At 41.1% G+C, this 20,383-nt stretch overlaps 1 protein-coding gene across 1 annotated transcript; it reads right to left on the bottom strand.

Annotated features, from left to right (window-relative positions):
- Window positions 1-1,255: 1,255 nt before the first annotated feature.
- Window positions 1,256-12,890, bottom strand: LOC146384468 (fatty acyl-CoA hydrolase precursor, medium chain-like). The gene is made up of 13 exons (XM_084936440.1): window positions 12,765-12,890; window positions 9,508-9,709; window positions 9,289-9,427; window positions 7,570-7,703; window positions 7,227-7,380; window positions 6,972-7,076; window positions 6,232-6,333; window positions 5,824-5,964; window positions 5,639-5,719; window positions 5,335-5,476; window positions 3,279-3,428; window positions 2,690-2,762; window positions 1,256-1,806 (listed from the first exon to the last, which is right to left on the bottom strand). The coding sequence occupies exons 1-13, from the start codon at window positions 12,829-12,831 to the stop codon at window positions 1,617-1,619; spliced, it is 1,680 nt and encodes a 559-aa protein (XP_084792566.1). The 5' UTR covers window positions 12,832-12,890; the 3' UTR covers window positions 1,256-1,616.
- Between the last annotated feature and the right edge of the window lie 7,493 nt (window positions 12,891-20,383).

The raw sequence follows: 20,383 nt of genomic DNA, 5'->3' as shown, positions 1-20,383 counted from the left end.
GTATTTATTACTTGTCCATATAAAACACATGAGTGATTTAAAAAATTTATATTAAAGGAAAGGTCACTCATTAAAAAGCTTGTTTTTATTGATTATTTGACTGTAGGGTTTCTTTGTAGGCAGTCTTCCAGCTTCACTTGATGGTGTGGCAGCCAAAAGAGTTCCCAGATGAGGATTGGATAGCCATATTCCTTTACTGTAGGTTGTAATCGGTAGGCCAAGTGGGAAATATTTTATTTAATAATTGTAATTATGGTTATGTACACAGCATTGGTGTGATATTAATAAAGATTATTAGGTAAGAAACGTGTGTGTGTGTGTGTGTGTGTGTGTGTGTGTGAGAGAGAGAGGAACCCCAGATAATGGTATGGCTTGAGGGCCAATTAGCAGCAGTTTATAAAGGGGTGCCAGTTAACATCAGAGGCCGTTGCTGGATCCATGTCCCACCCCTGGGCTACATTGTTTTATTTCATGTTTTTGGAATTGTAATATAGGTGAATAAACATCTCATCTCTGCCTCAAACCTCCTCCAGCCTAACAGTGTCCCGTATGAATATGGGGTATAAAGGACAGGGCTCTGTGCTGGACTAAAAACTTGTTGCAGCTGCTGAACCGTGACAGGCTTCATGTAGTGCAGGTTTGTCTTTGGAGTTTTATATTCTGGCAGCTCAGACTGAGCGGAGTGACTCTGTGCTTACAACCTGAACTTGACACCCTTGATGTTACGAAGTCACTTTTTTATTTGTCTTTGAGGGTGTCTTGCATCATTTGCAGTTACTTTAATTCAATTCAATTTTATTTATATAGCGCCAAATCACAACAAAAGTCGCCTCAAGGCGCTTCATAATTATTTTTACTTATTTTTTGAGTCTATTTTATTTTGACGTTTTCTTGGTTAGTTTCAGTTTCTCATTTTGGTTTTGTCTCATTTAATCATTTTGTTGTTTTCCAGTCATTTCAAGCCTTGCTGTTGGTATTTTGTCTTCTGACTGATTTTTCATAGAAGAAATACGGTGTTACCTGTAACATAAAACTGGGGCTGTGACCTTTGCCCAGTAAGACCTTCAGTAATTCAAGTGTCAGACAGAATTACTCAACTTTCCAATAAAACTGATATTTTATTTTAGTGTCCTTTTAAAGTCCTCTGAGAGTTCACCGGGTGTGGGCAGGACTAAATACATGATAATAAGATATATTCCTTCATTCTGGACATGTACAAATTAGTTATGCAATGGAATAGTCAAAACTCTTGATGTGAAGATTGTTCCTTTGCCTTTTAATATATGATTGCATTTTAAATTATAAGTGGCACATTTTATTATTTTAGGAAAGTAATTAATCAGCAAATCAAGTACATAACCTAAAAGACCTGATAATTCTCTTTTTGCTTTCAAAATTCATTTCAAAGTTCATCAAGCATTATCTAATATCAACAATGCCTATTTGATAAAAAAAAAAAAAATTACATTTTTTTTTTTTAAATTAGTTTTGTTACAAATCACTTAAATTACAAGAGTTGTGAAAGACACTTGGTTAATCTATTCTTAAACAAAGAAAAAAAGAGTTTGGGCTGTAAATATCGCTGGATGTTTGTCGCTGTAAAACTTTATCAGTCATCAGTTTCCAGGCACCAGTTTGGCTGCTGCTTCCAACTCTCTGAGCTTCAGAGGCAGGGTGACAGTAGCGAAGTGGACCCTATCCTTCCTCAATTTCTGTTTCACGGTCTGAGTCGGGCCCAGCTCCATGTACTCCTGCTTCTGCCTGTTGTACGGAGGCCAGCTGACCAGCCCAGGACCATTGGGAGAGCTGGGGATGTCAGTGCAGAGAAGATCATCAGTATATGTTCCCTGCGCTTTCATTCTGCAGAAATATCATAATTTCATTTGTATACGGCAACTGCACTCATGTGTGCTCTTGTGGGTTGCATCCTTTAAATATTTCCTACTCCAACCAGCAAATTTACTGCAGTCACCTGTCAGCCACTCACAGTTCAATTCAATTCAATTCAATTTTATTTATATAGCGCCAAATCACAACAAAAGTCGCCTCAAGGCGCTTCATAGATACAGAGAAAAACCCAACAATCATATGACCCCCTATGAGCAAGCACTTTGGCGACAGTGGGAAGGAAAAACTCCCTTTTAACAGGAAGAAACCTCCGGCAGAACCAGGCTCAGGGAGGGGCGGTCATCTGCTGCGACCGGTTGGGGTGAGAGAAGGAAGACTCACAGCTGATATTAATTAAACTGATTACTTATTGCAATAATTCCTGTCAAAGATTTGGTTCTGGAAGCTGATGTGCTGGAAGGAGAAAAGCTGAGATAAGATATATTTCTTATATCCCAAAAGAAAAACCTCGATAACGTCATGGTGGTAACAGATCAAACTCGGGGCCTTATTAGTGCTGTTATAGACTTGACCTGTGACCTATTTCCCCTGACAAACGTGCAACCATTAGGTGTTGTATTTGGATCAGATGCAAACCTGAACCTGACTCATAAACCCAGACAGGTTGTTAGTAAGAGCAAGCAGATCTGTTGAGGCCAGTCAAGAGTTATCTTTTCTGTTTCTACTGTACCGTACATCATCAGCCCTGTATCAGTTGCTACCAGTTGATAGTCAGCATGTCATGAAGGAAGTCAACAGTACAGGGTTGGTAGTTTTGCGGTTTGCAGCAGTTTTTACTCACCCATCTCGGACAAAATTAGCCCAGTATGACATCATCGTCCTGCAAAATCTCTCATCCTCTTTGGTGATGTTGCCTGAAGATGGGACAGTGGAAGGTCAGTCACAAAGCTGCCCTCTGACTTTCAGTCTCCTAAGGTTAAAGCTGATGTATTCTGCCCATTTTCAGCTCAAAAGTTTTATTCTTGGACTCTGATAATCTGGATCTTCTGTCTGAAACAAGCTGGTCTAACTCTTCCCCCTTTGACTGACATAAACAGAGTTGAAACCGCATGTGGGTGGAGCTTCTGTGCCCGACATGACCATATTAGGGACATCCATTCTGTGACATCATATAGATGCAAGAATAGAAAAAACTGCCTGAAAAGGAGCTGTCTTACACCTTTTGGCTCATAGTGATTACTGTACATGTGCTGACCTCAGTATTTAGAACTTTGGGAATTTTATTTAAGTCATGCACATCTGACAGAAAAGGGAAAGCAGAATAGGTCCCTTTTAAACAACATTTTGTAGCCATTTGTTAGCCACAACTTTCCCCCATCAGTGATACCACAATAAAAATGTATTATAGGGAATATACTACACACACTTACCTAAGATTTTTATATTTCCATTCCAGAAACATCCACCAAACATCAAGCCGACATCATCTGCGTGATCTGCTTTCACAAAGCTGGGCCTGTTATGTTTGTATATCTCAGCCCGGTATGCAAACTCATACATGTAAACTGGAACGCCCACGTCTGAACAGCCAAGGAGACAAAAGATGAGAGGAGCATGGTTATGCTGGGCTTAAACAGAACAAAGTGAACTTTTCCCCTCACTATGTTAGTCACTGTTCACTACTGGCATAAAGCTTTGAGGAGCTTCTTTCCTTGCATCAGTTATAGTTGGATTAAAGGAGCAAAAACTAAGCTGATAAGAAGGTACACTGATAACCGCAGAAATAAAGAGAAGCTAGCTGCATTGTGAATTGATTTTAACAAGATAAAAGTGTTTATTTTAACCAAAACCACAAACTTTAACCAACCAGCCACTGAAAAACCATGGATGGTCTCTAAGCTCCTGTGCTTGTGTCATCTTTTCTATTCCCTGAGTCTGTTTCAGCAGAGAGACTGTTAGGCTACGTTCACACTGCAGGCGAAAGCACATCAAATCCGATTTTTTTGACCCTATGTGAACCATCTATCCGATCATGGTGTGACAGTGTGAACGGCACAAATCCGATATTTTCAAATCTGATCTGGGTCACTTTCGTATGTGGTACTGAATCCGATACATATCCGATGTTTTAGAAAGCGACTGCTGTTTGACGGTCATGTCGCATTAAATCCGTCTTTTACGTCACTGACACAAGACAGACGCCAATTATCAGCGCCGGAGAAGCGCCCGATAAGACATCGCGAACACTTCCTGGCCATCCGGTGAAACTGTTGGGAAGACAACGTTGGAGAAACGTGAACATTTTATTTGTATAATCTGCAGATTCTGACAGAAATCTGCAACTATCCTTTGAAGCACCGCTCCTCTCTAAAACAGCAATAAGGATCATTATTAGGTTATTTACATTATTATGTAAAAATTTACATTATTATGTAAATAACAAAATAACTTAAAGCAAAAATTGGGAAACGTAAAGTCTGAAGTCTTTATATTAAGGGCCATCAGTCAAACAATATTGTTTGCTCTGGGTCTAAACAGAGCGTGTTGTGTGTGACATCTTCTTTTGCACATGCGGCCGCTTTGAGCGTTCACACTAGAGCACGTTTGCTGTCGCATTTTATTTGTAGTGTGAACGAGCAGACAAAAAAATCGGATTTGATCAAAAAATCGGAATTGAGCATTAAGACCTGCAGTGTGAACGTAGCCTTAGTTTCTGCTGTCGCCAAGTGCTGCTCATTGGAGATCATCTGATTCCTGGGAGTCTCTATTTAATATTGTAGAATCGTCACCTTTTTTATATTCATCCATATTCAGCCATAGCTGCTGTGATGCAGATGCTGTACCGGTCTGTCGTGGTGAAGAAAGAGCTGAGCGCAAAAGCAAAGCCGTCAATCTACATCCCTACCCTCAGGTTGTGGATCCAAGTGGTGGAAATTAGCTTTCTATAAAGCGTGGCTGGCCTCTCCCTTGGAGATAGGATAAGGCGTTCTGTCGAGAGCAGCTCTGACTAGCCGGAAGGGTATAGTTGGTTCGGGCATCTGACAAGGGGTGACTCCTGGGTGAGGCGTTCTTGGCATGTTCCACCAGGGAGAACCCCGAGACAGACCAAGGAGATGCTGAATAGATTACACCCCTCATCTGGCCTGGAAATGCCTTGGTGTTCCCTTGATAAGCCGGAGGAGGTGGCTGGGGATAGGGTTGCGACCTGGCCTCGGATGAGTGGAAGAAAATGATTGTATGGAAGCAAGGCCAGGATAGCAGTTTGGGTTTTTTTGGTTTTTTTGGTTTGGTTTTTTGTTCGGATTTCTGCTCAGGATTTGCTGAGTCCCATTTCACATAATGTCTCTGATAGAGAGGCCCGAGACTGACTGAATGACAGTGTTTCATTTCTGGCACTTATATGTGTGGTTTGGGAGTCCTTGGAAGTCCACCTGCTCTAATATTTAAATATAAAGGCATGCTGGATCAGTTAGCCCGTTCTCTAACCTGAGTGGTACCCGGCCACTCGGACAACAGGCAGTGTCATCAGCAGGTCTCCTATGATTTCAGTGAATCCGTCTCTGATCTCCTCTGGAGTTTTAGCATCTTGCAGGTATTCATCTACAATGAGGTTGTTAACAAAGGAGGCCTGGAACAGAGAAACAGGTTTTGAAACTATTAGATCAGGTGAGTTTTATTATAGCGCCTAGTCCTAATTTTAACCTGAGCTCAAAAAAACTTCACCTCAACTTCAATCAAATCATTGAATCAATGATATAAAGAAAAGCTGCCCAGCTGTCGCTATGCTCACCCCTGGAGGATTAAACATGTTCACCACTGCCAGCACGGCCTCTCTGTTCATGCCATTCTCCCACCCAGGAGCGGCGAAGCTCTGCAATCCACAAAAACAAAATTTCGATCGAGACTTTAAACAGGAAACACAGTAGGAGAGTGGAATCAGCCACAGAGACTGTGGTGTAGAGGTATCTGTGCGACCTGAGGTAAGATCCAGCCAAATTCATGGTTTGTGATTCCCATCAGTACCGGAACCTTCAGCACTTCGTGTTTCTGAAGAAGAGCCTCTGCCAAGTCAGTCAGAAATTCGCCGTCCACCACGGCCCCGAGGAAAATTTTCATCTGCACAGAAGTGACTGTTGATGACTTCCAACAGAGGTCAAATGGATACAGGAAGCTGGAGTTTGCCAGCTGAGAGTGTTTAAATGCTTCCATCTAGTGGCCTTAATTAAGTATTATTCTTGCACGTGATATTAATCTCTAATCCAGCAGGTTTTCACACAATTGGCTTGAACAACATCAGATTCATTGTCTGTTTTTCTTTTTCTTTTCTTTGCACTCAGTGAATTCAGAGCACATCTGCTTGCACGTGTTAACACAATCATTTACCTGCTTTGTTGCGGCTACTAATTCATCTTGACTCTTTCTCTTCATACAACGGATCAGTTCCTCTGTGCTGCTGTGGTTACATCCAATATGGCTCGCAACAATCTGGGTATGTGGGGGACATGAATGACAATCACAAACAACACAATCTCTTGCTGCCCCAACTACACTAACTTCACCCAACTTTAGTGAAGTTAGTGTAGCTTTAACCCTTTCACGCATAGTGGACAGCTATTCAAAGGCTGTTTTCTTGTATTTGTGTCAGTGTTGATGGTATACTTGCACATAAAACACTACATTGGACACTGATGTGTGACTCCATACCCTGCCACCCACTGGTCAGCCAGTGTTGTCCACCTAAGTGGACATGTAAAAAACTCTTTGAAACGTACATGTTTGAAAAAAGAAGTTCCAAAATCTTTTTTTCATGAGTAAAGATGAATAAAAATACTTAAGAAAAAAATCCTGATTGTGATTGTCATAATTCATCCATGAAAGGGTTAAACTGAGCAATTTCACTGTTACCATCTCGGGATTTCTTTTTTAATTGAACATGGACAATGCATCTATATGCATGTCTGTTCAGATAGTGGTGAAGACTTGATTAGCACAGAAGTATTAACTGTTCATTCTTGGCCAGATTTAGATGCTACTTCAAAGGAGCTACAAAGCAGATATGTTGATCTGCTGATGGAGCAGTCACTGTGAGCTACTTCAAATTCCTCGCATTCAAATTTCAGCACCTGCGCTTGAGACAAAGGATGATTTGTAGTGTAGGTTCCAAGTGTTGCTACTCCACTTTGAAAGATTGCCCTCTGAAACAGTCCTTTTGCTTGTGGAGAAAGAGTCTGTTCAAAAAGAGACATACAGTATGCATGTAAAATTCACTTATGAAATACTCAAACACTTGAATTACTCAGTATTAACTTTGAGGTGCTCATATTTGAGCTTAAACGAATGTTTAGCAGTTTGATTTGACATGCTGATTTCTTCCTTACCAGTATGGATGCACTGATTCCTCCAGCAGATTCTCCGGCCACTGTGACCGTCTGCGGATCGCCACCAAAGGCTTCAATATTTTCCTGCACCCATCTCAGGGCTGCCAGCTGATCCAAGAAACCCCAGTTGCCCTGGGCGTGTTCATCTCCAGTGCTTCGGAAGAAGAAGAGTTGACACAATTTCTTTGGATTGCTTTAACTTCATAATATCCACCACATGACTGATGAACCAGCTGGAGTTATTATTGGCAGTAGATTGTGAGTTAGCTCAACCTTTTGTTAGAAATAATTTAATTAATGTGATCAGGTGGATGTTAAAAGGTTAAGGAAAACAACTCCTTACCTCAGGAAACCCAGAATGCCGAGTCGATACTGAATAATAACCATCACTATGTTTTCATAAACAGCTAGTGGAGCCCCATCATACTGTGAAGCTGCACCCATAGCCAGACCTCCTCCATGGATCCACACCATCACCTGAAACACAGCCAAAGAACCTGCATGTCACACCTGACCTCTGCACACAGGAAGCACAAGACCGATGCCGATTGGAGGAAAAGAAAAAGGTAACGCTGGTAGTTAAAGTAGTAGAAGCACACGGTCAAATGGAAAGCTGCTTATCCATGTCCAGGTAATGGGGTCATCAGTCAAAACAGAGATGCCCAGACTTCTTTCTTGACAGCCAACTCGACTTCTTCAGCGTACTTTTGCTTTCCCGAGCAAGTCAAGAGAGAGAATATCACCAGCATTTCCGGACCCACACCAGGGTATCCTCCAAGTTCACAATCCCCTAAGCCTAAATCCTTCTAATCTAGGAGACATAACCAAATCTGATTACTGAGCCGCCACAAATGACTCTGCTCTCATCTCAGCCCTTTCTGTTTCGCTTAAGGGCTGAGATGGATCCACAGGTACTTGGGAACCCTTCAGGTCTCCTTCACTCTGGGCATCAACTTATTTTTTTTTAAGCCAGAGTGGGCACTCCACCCTCTTTCAGATAAAAATCACGACTCAGAGTTTAATCTCCACTTCACACTGGCAATCATCACTCACTGAAGCCAGCAGTGCCGCATCATCAAAGCAGAGATGAGATCCTGAAACCACCGGTCGTGACACCCTCTGTCCCTCGGCTGTAACCAGACATTCTACCCATAAAAGTTTGAAACAGACTCAGTGGCAAAGGACACCCCTGCTGGAGTCCAACACCCACTAGGAACAATATGCCTGGAAATGCAAACCAAGCTCTCACTTTAATTGTACAGTTGGCCCATAGCAATGGCCCTGATATCCCATGATCCTGAAGCACACTCTGCAGGACTTTGTTCTACCTGAATCTGATATTCACTAACAAACAGACTCTCCTCAGTTCAGTTTTTTTAAAAACCTTGGTGACCTCAGTGACTGTGATGGGCGAGTCGTACGCCTCGTGTCCGGGCTCTGTCGTCCCTGCAGTGGCCGTGTCAGTGGGGATCAGGGGACTCTCACTAAGATGTGTCCATAAAGATCTGTATGTGACTGCTTAACCTTTACTGTTGCAAGAACATATAAGGCATATTTGGAGATAGCAGGACTCTGAGCGAGACACCCTCTTAGTCTGGATTTAGATGCCTGAAAACAATGCACAACATTCTGCTATGCTTCCTCTACTGAGCATGTTTTACTAAAATAATGTGTAGCCATGGGAGAAAGGCTTTGTTAGAAGTGTTAGCCACTCAGGAGCAACATGAACCCCACATATTAAGAAGGCGTCGCTTGGACGATGCAACAGGAGGTCTGGGGTGAGCTTTGTGTGGCTTTGTTGTCATCTTGCTTCCATTTGCATTCATTTTTAATTATTTGCTGTTATCTTTGGACATGAAACAAGAAACAATCTGAAACTGTCTGTGAGGCTTCAGTTAAGGTGGTAAATATTTGTTGACCTGGAGGGAGTAGGGTTGTAATGGAAAAGAGCCCAGGACACCAAATTCATCTAGTGCAGAAAATGGCATCAGTGCTGTATTATACTATATAAAATATTAGACTATGATACTCTGTATCCCTGCACCCTGCCACTTTTACTCACTGGAAGCTTGTTCCCCTTAGTTACTTCAGCTGGAGTGTAGACATTCAGATACAGACAGTCCTCTGAAATTGCTGGTGGGATGAATTCGAGTGACATGGTTTTTGAAACATTCACAACTAGTTCAGGATCCTGGATACACCTGAAAAGGAGACAGATGAGGGAGAGTGTGTGATTCAGAATGAGAGTGCTGTTAAAATGTCCTGCTCTTTGGTGACTTACATAGATGGCTCTTGTGCGCCGTCTCTCACACCTTCCCAGGGTTCCTCAGGCCGCGGAGCAGAGAAGCGGAGGTCTCCCACGGGCGGCTGTGCGAAGGGTATCCCCAGGTAGCACTTTGCCCTCCTCTCCGTGCCTTTCACACTAACATATTCTCCTCTGATTCGACCATTTTTCGCCGAGACCACGAGGTCACTTCTCCCTGCTGAAGAAAGAAGTGTGCCATTAATGGGCTGTGTATCATTATTCATTCAGTTTGATGCAGTTTTATTTATACATCGCCAAAACACAAGAGCATAATTAATTATTGAGTAAAAAAAATATGCTCCGTATAAACTGAATGTATGTCAAACAAGTACACTTTATTTTATTAAAATTAACATTTTACATTGCACTTACATGACACACTGACATGGAAAACTGAAATTACTTAAAGTCAACATTTTGGATAGTGTGTAAAATACAAATAAAAGCAGAATGCAATGATATACGAATCTCAAACTCATATTTAGTTCACAACAGAAAATAGTCAAATATGTCAAATGATTAAAACGAGGGCAGCAACGCTTTGTAAGTTTGACTAAAAAGTGTGATGTAGTCCTGTGTGGAAGGCAGAGGTCAGACCCAAACGCAGGAAACAAAACAAGTAAACTAAAGAAGACGGCGTTATTACCTGTAACACGATACTCTTAAACTCAATGATACAAGCATACAAAAACTCAGGCCAGGAGAAAACTAAGCCTTAACTAAGAGTAAAAGAGGGAAACACGGAGCATTCGGGGACAACACTACAAGGGACAAAGTGAAACTGAGAACTTAAATACACACACAGGATAACGAGAGGCTGAACCACAAGTGGGAGCACAAAAGGACTGGGCAAGAAACAGACATGGAGACGAACACAGAGAAATGAACAAAGGAACATGAAGGGAGAACACAGGAACAGGACTACAACAGTGTCACGGTGCCATGGAGACAGCACAGGCAGGGGAGGGGACAGAAGGAAGAACAAAACACAGAGATGAGACTGGACCAAACAGGCACAACAAGAACCACAGAATCAGAATGTAAAGAATGAAAACTCAGAGGCATTAGGAACTAAAGACAGAGAACCAATACATAGCTGGAATTGGAAAATCTCCAACACCAAACACAACAGCACAACTCCAAAAGAGGGTCAAAGACCCAGGATCGTGACTAAAAGAAACAACCATAAGAATATTTCACAACTAACCAGGGTAACTGGTTACAGGTCAGTGACGTGAGTGGGTAAAAAAAAGGATCTTAGAGAGGCAGAAGACTGTACGGTACATAACATCATTATGAGATTCAGAGAATGTGGTGAAATCTCTGTGCCCAAGGGTCCAGGCTCAATGTCTTCATTGGATGGACCGTGCCTTGGGCAGCATCGCGTTAAATCAGGGATAAATCTGTGATGGAAATCAGTGCCTGATCTCAGGTACACTACCAGACATCTCGGTCAGTGAACGCTATTCTCTGTCCACAGATACTGATTAAAGCTCCATCATTGCAGAGAAGAAGCATGTGAACATGATCCACAAACACCGCCGTCTTCTCTGGGCCAAAGCTCATTTAAAATGGACTGAGACAAAGTGGAATACTGTTGAATATTTGAAATTCTTTTTGGAAAACATGACTGTCACGTCTTCTGGACTAAAGAGGAGAGGGAATTTCCAGTTTGCTATCAGCGCTTACTTAAAACACCTACATCTCTGATGATAAGTGGGCGCTCAGTGTCACTGGAATTGACAGCTTGCACTGTAAAGGCACCATCAGTGCTGAATGGTTTACAGCGGGTTTAGAGCGACGTGCCATGCAGAAGGTCTTACAAGATAATCCTAAACCACTTTTTCAGCCCCATGGCTTCAGAGTAGTAGCGTCCAAATGCTGAACTGGCCTGCCTGCAGTGCTGACCTTTCACCACCTGAAAACATTATATGACTCAGGACTATCGAGCAGCTAGAATCTTCTATGAGACGACAAGGGGACAAAATTCCAGCGGCTCTCCTCAGTTCCCAGACATTTACAGTCTGTTGAAAAAAAGAGGGGATGTTACACGTGTTGCGTGAAGCTCAAAATGACCTTCATGTTTAAAACTGCACATTTTCTCAGTTCAAACAGTTTACATGTTTGTGTTCTGCTGTGAATAAAATTTGGGTTTATGAGATTTGCAAAATAGCTGCATTGTTTTTATTTACATTTCACAGCCCAATGTTTTGGAATTAGGGTTTATATTTAAAAAAAAAAAATAATAAACTAGTGATAAATCATAATCAGTATGCTTTGTGCAGAGAGGGTTTGACCTCTGGCACTTCCACATGCCACCCTGTCCCGGGCCTCTTGACTGTGGAGCAGCAGCTCACAGATGCTAAATGTGTGAAGCTGTTCTTTGACTTTGTGTCCAATCATTGCTTCTGTGTAGCTTAATTGTCTCAATCCAAGTGTTTTGTATCAGCTTTAAGTTACATAATCTGTGTAGCTTTAAAATGTTTAGCCTACCTTGAAGAAACTTATCAGGTGGATTTCCCCAGCCCAGTGGCAGATTGATTCTTTGTAACAAATAGGTAGGTTTAACTAGTTAACAGAATGCTTTCCATTAGTGGGCCTTTACTGTGTATTTTTACTGTCTGATTGCCACTTACTGCCATCTGCTGTCTGAATATTGCCTGTAACACTGAACTGTGTGAAGCATGCATGTAGTGAAGCACGGTGATTTAACATGGTTTTGGTTTTACTAGTCCAGTGCCTTTTCACGGAAACTGAACCCCACATTATTTCTTTGGGTGGTAGTTAACGTTTGGGATAACTGGTTTGGGAATGCATTAAGAAATGTGCACAGAAAAATAGCCCCACAAGCATGCCTGTGTATGTGGTTTTCTTCCTGCACAGAGATTGAAGCAGACACCATTCACTGTCATGGAAACACTGAACTACTTTCAGCCAGAATAGCTCAACTTATCCAACAAAAACCTCAGACCTGGCACTGAAATCCTCCCCAACACACCTGCCAACTTTCAAGGGGGTGGGCAAAATGATGAAGGCGTACATGGAACAAACATCAAAAACAAACTTGTTTCCTTTGGTCAAATATCAGAATGATTACTTTATCTGACACAATCCTTCTTTTCTGCTCTGCTAACATACTATAACAATCTGTGGTGAACCCATGAATCAGCCATCTGTCTGCAGACATTACCATGTGCCTCCCAGATAAGAGCTCAAATGAAGCGTTGTCTCACCTGGTGTTGCCTGTGCTACCACAATCAGCACAGGTAGACCATAAACAATAAACAGCGCTGTTCTCATCCTGGCCAGGCTCAAAGAAAAGACGGACTGAATTACAGCAGTCTCAGAGAAATAGCCTTCGACTCCCCCCTCCCCTATCCTGCCCTCCTCTAGCACCTCCCATACACTCACAAACACACAAGCATTCAAAACATAAAGCGAATACACAGACTTTTAACCTCTTTCACACACACTCAATATGCGATAGCCTCAGTGTTACGACCCGGCTCAAAAGCCGCAACAAAAAAAAAAAAAAAGATGAACACCAGAGTGTTAGTGAGAAGAGGTTTTATCTTAAAATGAAATACCAGGCCGGCTGAAATGGCTGGAGCCACCAAAGCAAAGACAAGTGAGCTCCCTGGAAGCTTGCCTCAGGTATGCTTTTATCCACACCTGACTAGGTGTGGCCAATTAGCACCAGCTGAAAACATTGAGGAGATTAGGGGCTGCAGAGGGACGTAACACTCAGCCTAAATATTGGAGTCTTCTATTGATTTAAACTCCACGCATGACTCTGACCGCAGAGTCAAAAATGAGGAAATGCTGCTCTTTGACCCCCCTCAGATCTCACTGGTATACTCCTAACAGTATGGTAAATACAAACTGTTCTCTATTTCTAGGAAAACAGACTGCTGTCAGACTGAGAGGAGGTACATGAGGTGAAATGCAACAAACAAACCCAAATAACTGTGAAATGAATTGTGCACATTCTGCCACAGCCCTTCTGTGAATGATCGCAGTGAACGCACTAAAAAGGTGAAAGAAATCCTTGGAGCAAAGCTGCTGTGGGTTCTTGCATCACTTGTGTTCCTTGTGTGCTTGTAAAAGTCACTTAAAGGTGAGCCATAATATTTTCACAGCTGAGGGCTTTCTGTCACATTATGTGCTTCACTGAGCAAACAAGTGTTGGAGTCAGTGTGTGTACAGACCTTTCTGTATAAAGACCATGTGGAGTCCACATCAAACCCAACGTAAACCCAATGAGACTAAGAGAAAATATAGTAAAGTGGCGTCGCTGGTGTCAAATACTGTGTTTGTAAAGAATTGCTTGAGTTCTGATGTTGGTAATTCTCATTTATGTATAGTTTAAAGGTATTTTAAGCATTATTTGGGTAGGATTTCTTGACACCAACTATATTTACCAGTGTGAGGAAGGTTTAGTCTGCTATAATGACTAAAATAGAAGAGTTGAAATCAAAGACAAATGCTCCTATGGTCTTGTTCTGAGAGTATATTAAAGTATTTAGTAAACTACATCCAAAAGACATCAAATTCAGCACTCTGCATGCTCATTTACCAAGAACTAGATCTACCACGTTTGGAGAGGTTTGGATAAATGGTTTTGAGGATAGGAAAAGAACGGTCAGGCAGGAAGATGTAAGAAGCTAAATGATCTAAATATACCAAATTCAGTCTGCTGGAGTACAAAGTACAATAATTGCCTCTCAGATATTACAGACTGCAAATATGAAGGAGTTTAAAATATTTGAGTACTTTAAGCATTATGGTTGGGTTTGAGTCTTTCCCAGATGACATTTGGCAAGAGACAGGAAGTCACTCTGGGCTGACTTGCAATCCAGAACTAACAGACCTAGAGCCAATGTAGAATCACCAGTACCTCTAACATTCATGTCTTTGAACTGCGGGAGGAGTCAGAGCACGTGCAGACACAGAAACTCCACACCGAAAGGTCCCCAACTGGCCACCGAGTTCCAATGCAGAACCTTCGCGCTGTGAGGCTCCCCATGCTTCAACTGAATACTTTGGTAAATCTCCGATCTGTTGAAGTTTATATAGTACATTTAGAATTGGCATGTTGACATCCCAGCGGTGTTGGTGGATATTACTGTGCTCAGTTCATTTGACAACTTTCAAAAGATCCCAAACTCCTCTACATGCCACATGGCATTCGGCTCTTGTTGAGTCCCCATGTTTAACAGTTCAGGATTTAAGATTTTTTTCTCTCATGTTAAGAAAGAAAAACAAAGAGACAAATAAATGCCACACTGACAGGATTGCATGGATGTGGATCTAAAGTCCCCAAACCATATATGTGTCCTGGGACGCTACCTAGCCAACCACTGGTCTTATAAAGCCCCGGTTTTTGATAAAACATTAGAAATTTTTTTGTCCAAGAGATAATATGATAATATGATTACTGCACATTCTTCAGCCATCAGTTTGTCAACCACTCTACCACATTTCAAATGTGTTCTTTTGAGTTAAGGTACACTGTGGTTGCACAGCTTGAACCTAAGACTTTCCATCCCTCATGGGAACACAGGTTGTAGACTTAGTTAACTCATCACTCTGATTTTTTTTTTTTTTCTGATTAGGTAATCCTTCCCCATCTGCATCCTCTTGATCACCTATAAGGGCAAATTCTTCCCTAGGTACCTGAAACACCTGAAACCATTTTGTAATGTGGCTGATTGTATATGTGACCATAATAGGAAGCAGATTGCTCATAGATTCAGATTAAAAATCTTATTCAGTGTGTTCTCTTTTGTATAATATAGCTTCACACACACAGTCTTCAATAGGAGGCGGGACAGGTGGAGGTCCTGGTTTGTGTCTCCAGTTAACTCACTGGTCTGTTTAGTTTTTATGTGTTTTTATGTTTGTTTTCACGTCACTATTTTTGGTTAGGGTGAAACTCCTTCATTTAGAGCAATAAAATCCAGCATGGATACCTATCTCGCCGATGACATAGCCCATTTGGTTGCACAGCTCCACCCAAGGACACCTGGTACTTTAACTTTGTTTCACTCCCTGGGAATGAGAATAAGCCATTTTTATCCTCTGTTCCTGCTTCCAAATCACCAGACCTGCTGCCTAAATGCCTCAGATGTTTACAGAATGGTGCAAAAAAGCAGAACATGCCTTTGAGCAATAAAACAAATGGAGTATGTGAGCATGACAAAAATAAAGATAACAAGAGACTGGCAGATGTTACAAACAGAATTCAGAAGTTACAAGGTTCGTCTGAGTAAACAGTGAGCAGCGTGTCAGTGCAGTCTTCCACCCCAAAGGTCAAGTTAGGCAACAGTGTGTTTACCTTTTTACAATCAGCAGAAAAACAGTGTTTCAAGAGGCTAAGCAAACATGCCAAGTTCTGATAACTTGTTCTGGGAGCAAGAAGGGCTTGTAGAAATTCAACCTCAACCTGCTTTCCTGCAACAAGCTGCAAAATAATGACAAGACAAGGAAATATTGCACAGTTGATGGCAGTAAGTAAGTCCTGGAAATGCATAACCCCTGCTGTCTGTAATTAATGCTTCCAGGTATGTGTGCATCTCCTGCAGCAGCACTCTAGGTCAGTTTAAGTCAGCCTCCTCAGACGATGCCGAGCTCACAGAAACTGAGCTTACACTCTGAGTGTGACAGTGACTATGACACTGCAGCTGGTTACAGACACTGAGCCACGCATTAACACTACCCTAAACCCTGCTTGTGATCAAATCAAGGCAACAAACTGTATCACACACAGGTTTGGGGTTATGGTAGAACTGACCCATTCTTCATTCCTATAGAAGCAGTAAGGCTGAACTTTGTTTTTCAAAGGACTCCTGAGAAAACCTTTTTTTCACATGGCCGTGTGGTTACAGCCCTTTATCTGCCTGTGTGCAAATGCATCACTGGCCACAGTGAAGTGCCACCTACTTAGCTGACATAGGTTACTTTACACTAGTGAAATAACAAACAATAACACATTTATCAGACAACTGCAACAAGTTGGCTGCTAGCGGTTATTTTTAGCCACTTGTGAAAGTAACAACAAAACCTTTGAGTGAGTGAGTGCAAAACCTGACTCCTGCAAAACAGTTGGACAGAAGTTCTCACTGGAGACAAAAACAGAAATGCATCCGAATGCCTTGTGTGAACTCACATACTATACTGAGAGACGTCCATTTGTTCTCACACCACAACATCCACATGTTATTGTCAGGTGTGCTAACAGGCTACATTTTGAAGGTCACTGGGGAAACAGAATAAAAGACTGAATAGAAGCTAAGAGACCAATCTCTAATGTGGGGCGCATAAATAAATTAGACTTTATCTAAGGGGGACCATAACCTAAAAAGTGATAAGAGCCAAAAACTAGCCACCACTTTGCTGTGTTGCTGCTTTAAAACTGATTGCAAAATCAAACTACTGCAGTTTATAAATAGGGAAAAAATGGACGACGGAAAAAATAAACACCCAAAATGTGTGAATGCTGCCAGCTGACCTCGGTTGAAATAAAGAGTTAACGTCTTGGTCCAAATAAACAGTCTGGAATTTGGATTAATGGCTGAAATTACCCATAATCCACAAAAATCTCCAAAGTATCAGTGCTGGACAGCAATTTGACAAACTCATAGTTTAAACTGTGAAACAATTCACTGATATAAAGCTGTTGTTAACCAATTCAACACCATCAAATTAAAGAAACCTGAGAAACTCTGTGAAAAGATGGCCTGAATATATGTAAGCCTCTTTAGCATGTTTCCCACAGTACCAGAAGGACTGTGGCAGCTGTGGCAGCAAGACATAAAGTAGCGTATAGTAGTAGTATAAAAAGAAACCTCAAGATTCAAGTGTCTGAATCTAGAGTCTAACCAAAAACCACAACAGTGACGCAAATAATGGCCTGAGCATTAAACCTGGCCCTCCAACAGCAAGATGTTAAATGTAGCCCTTTGCATCTAAATTTTTGAACATTTAGATGCACCCCACTTGATGATGTAATAAACGGCTCAATGGCGTTCAACATTTTGCTGTGTTGCTGCTCTAAAAATGATTGTAAAATCAATGAGAACACACAGGAAACCAGCACTGTGGTGATATGATGTCATCCTCTAAAACCAGTAACAAAACTTAGCAGATGCAACGTAAACTAAGTGTATCTGAGAAAGTGACTTCTGGTTGGTTCCACAAATGAGTTTTGAAATAGTAAAAAAATCAAACAATAATGTGTCTGTGGCTTTTGAGAGTCAGAGGTGTGAGGTCATTGCTGATAGTTCTTAGATTAATTAAAGTTTTAATCTGTAGTTTTTCATTTTAGATGTGAAGATAGATATAGCCAATGTAATGCACCTTACATATTTCTGAATTTACCTCATGCCATGTTTTGATTTTGGCAACATAATTTTCATATCTAGACAAGAAAGTGGAGTGTTGTCTGTGAAGGTTCTCAGTCATCCAGATCATCGTAGTCTAAGAAGCTTGGAAATAAAAGCATCTGGACTTAATTAAGTTTCTTGAAGATGTTTCACCTCTAATCTGTGAAGCTTCTTCAGTTCTAAGTGCAATTGGTGGCGAGTCCCAAGCTTGGTATTCCAGGCACAAGCATAAAGTGTACGGACATAAATATGCGCTAAGATAGCTCGAAGAAACAGTCCTATAAATGCTAGAATTTTTATCACCAAACCTGAAACTATTGATGAGCAATATCACCCAGAAAGCCAATTATTTGTCAGATAAATCAATTAAAAATACTCCAAAAATAAACCTACAGCACAAACACGGTGACGAGATCCAGTTCTGTGAGTCCAATTAGTGGATATAAGGCCTAACAGATGGCCAGCAGCCAGTATCCAAAAAATTTTACACTATTTTTATGAAGGTGAAACTATCTATACAACTAGAGGCTATTTTATTTTTTTATTTCAGGCTGTGAATGTGTTTTAAAGCAAATTCTCTTGGGCTTTTTAACTTGGGAGTTTATGAGGATGGAGTCACTTTTGAATTAAGGGGACATTGAGGCATGCAGGGCAGAGGAGACATGGAGACACCGAGCAGAGAAATGGGCCTTGGGCTGATGCAGCTATGCTCACAGTCATCTTAATTGGCATCACTGAAAAATGTTGCTTGGCCTCCTCTCTCCTCAAATCCTCTCCTTTCTCCTCTGCTCCTTCTCTGTTGGGGGGAGGGGACTTGGACGCTAACAGAAGAGCCAAGTACCAAGTAAAGGAATCGAGGACTGATAAAGGAAAGGAGAGGGTCGAGCTGCTCTCCTGCGAGGAATCAGTGGTTATTCGAAAAGTGCCCACTAGATGGCGCCAGTGAATTTCGCTGGGAAGAAACTAATCTCGATCCTCTTCCATCTTCTTGTTGAGGGCAGCATGCATTTTTGGAGAAGCACGTGTGTAACCTAGAGGTTGCTGGCTGAAATCCCTGGATAGAATAACACTCTATAACTGAGCCACTGAATGCTGCTATCCAAAGGCAAAGGAGGCTTTCAGTTATGCACTCTTAGGGTTATTATTTTTCAAAAGTGATGAAGCTATACCGACCTAAAACAATCTTTAGACTATTTTATTTTAAGTTATTAAAATAAGCTAAATATCTAAAAAGACAGAATATTAAAAGGAAAGATGAGTGCAAACACTCTGCATTTCTCTTCATTTTTCCGTCTGCTCTTCAAACTGTAGTGTTAATGTTATTAATATTCATTTTCCATGTGTCATGAAAGCCTCATTATGTCACAGCCTAACACTGCTGTTACACTTTGTAGGTATTCTTATAAGGTAAACATTTCAACGTGAGTCATTCATGCAGGAAACCGAAGCAGCCTGTCGTCAGTCCAAAAGGAAATCCTGGCTAATCTCATGTCTGTATCACATTTGAACAAGCAACAAAGTGCACGACAATGAAAGCAATGCCACACAGAAGACTATACACACGCAGGTGACACAAAAGAAAAGAAATTTGAATAATTTACCCACCGCTTATAAACACATTGGTTAAGAAAACGGGTGGAGTGCTTAAGAGTATCCCAGCGGTCGTAAGGTGAGAGGTGGGGTCTGCTGCAGGGCAGTGGCACATTTATCTTTTGAGTAAAGTCAACTTTTTATATACGTTTTCTATAATTTGACTTCCTTCATTTGTGGTCAATCAATGAGCAGTCTACAAAATCATTTAAATAAAAATCAAAGCTCATAAAATAGAAAAAAATGTATTACTTTAATCTGTTTCTACTTATTTGGGCAATTTCATTTATCATTTATTCCGTTTTATTGGATAAATGTGTAGTATTAATTTCTACGTTTGCTTAAAGCTTTTAAAATTTTCCATAATTTTTCATATGGAAAACAGCAGATGCTTGTTTGTTTTGCTGCTATTTGTACCCTATTTACGAAAATTAACTCTCTGCATTACACTATGTTTGAAAGTGCCTAAAAGTCTAAAATTGATACCAAACTACTAACATTAGACACCAAGATCTGACAGTCACCACTGTTTGGCTCCCATGATAGATTACAGATGTTGATGCAAAAACAACACCTACTAAATGAACAAGTAAACAAAAACAGCATAGCCCTTATTTATAGCCGTAGGATGGATGGAGAGCACGGGACTTATTTGTCATGCCTGTACATCAGCATTACACTCCACTGTGCTGCTGAAAGAAGTGAAAAGAACCTCAAAACAGCAAGAAAAAAGTTAAGAAACTAAACTTTACAGACTTTTTTTAAACGACACGGTGATCACGGTTAGGATCGTTTTAATTATCCATCTATAATTACAATATAAAGCAATATTATGTCATTAATTAATTAGAGTTGAGGATTTATATACACTGCTGATA

This window comes from Perissodus microlepis, chromosome 7 (assembly GCF_051167445.1).
Source record: "Perissodus microlepis isolate ML-2025 ecotype Zambia chromosome 7, ASM5116744v1, whole genome shotgun sequence".
NCBI lineage: Eukaryota > Metazoa > Chordata > Actinopteri > Cichliformes > Cichlidae > Perissodus > Perissodus microlepis.
The sequence above is the reverse complement of the archived record's forward strand: the minus strand, read 5'-3'. Positions and strand labels throughout refer to the sequence as shown.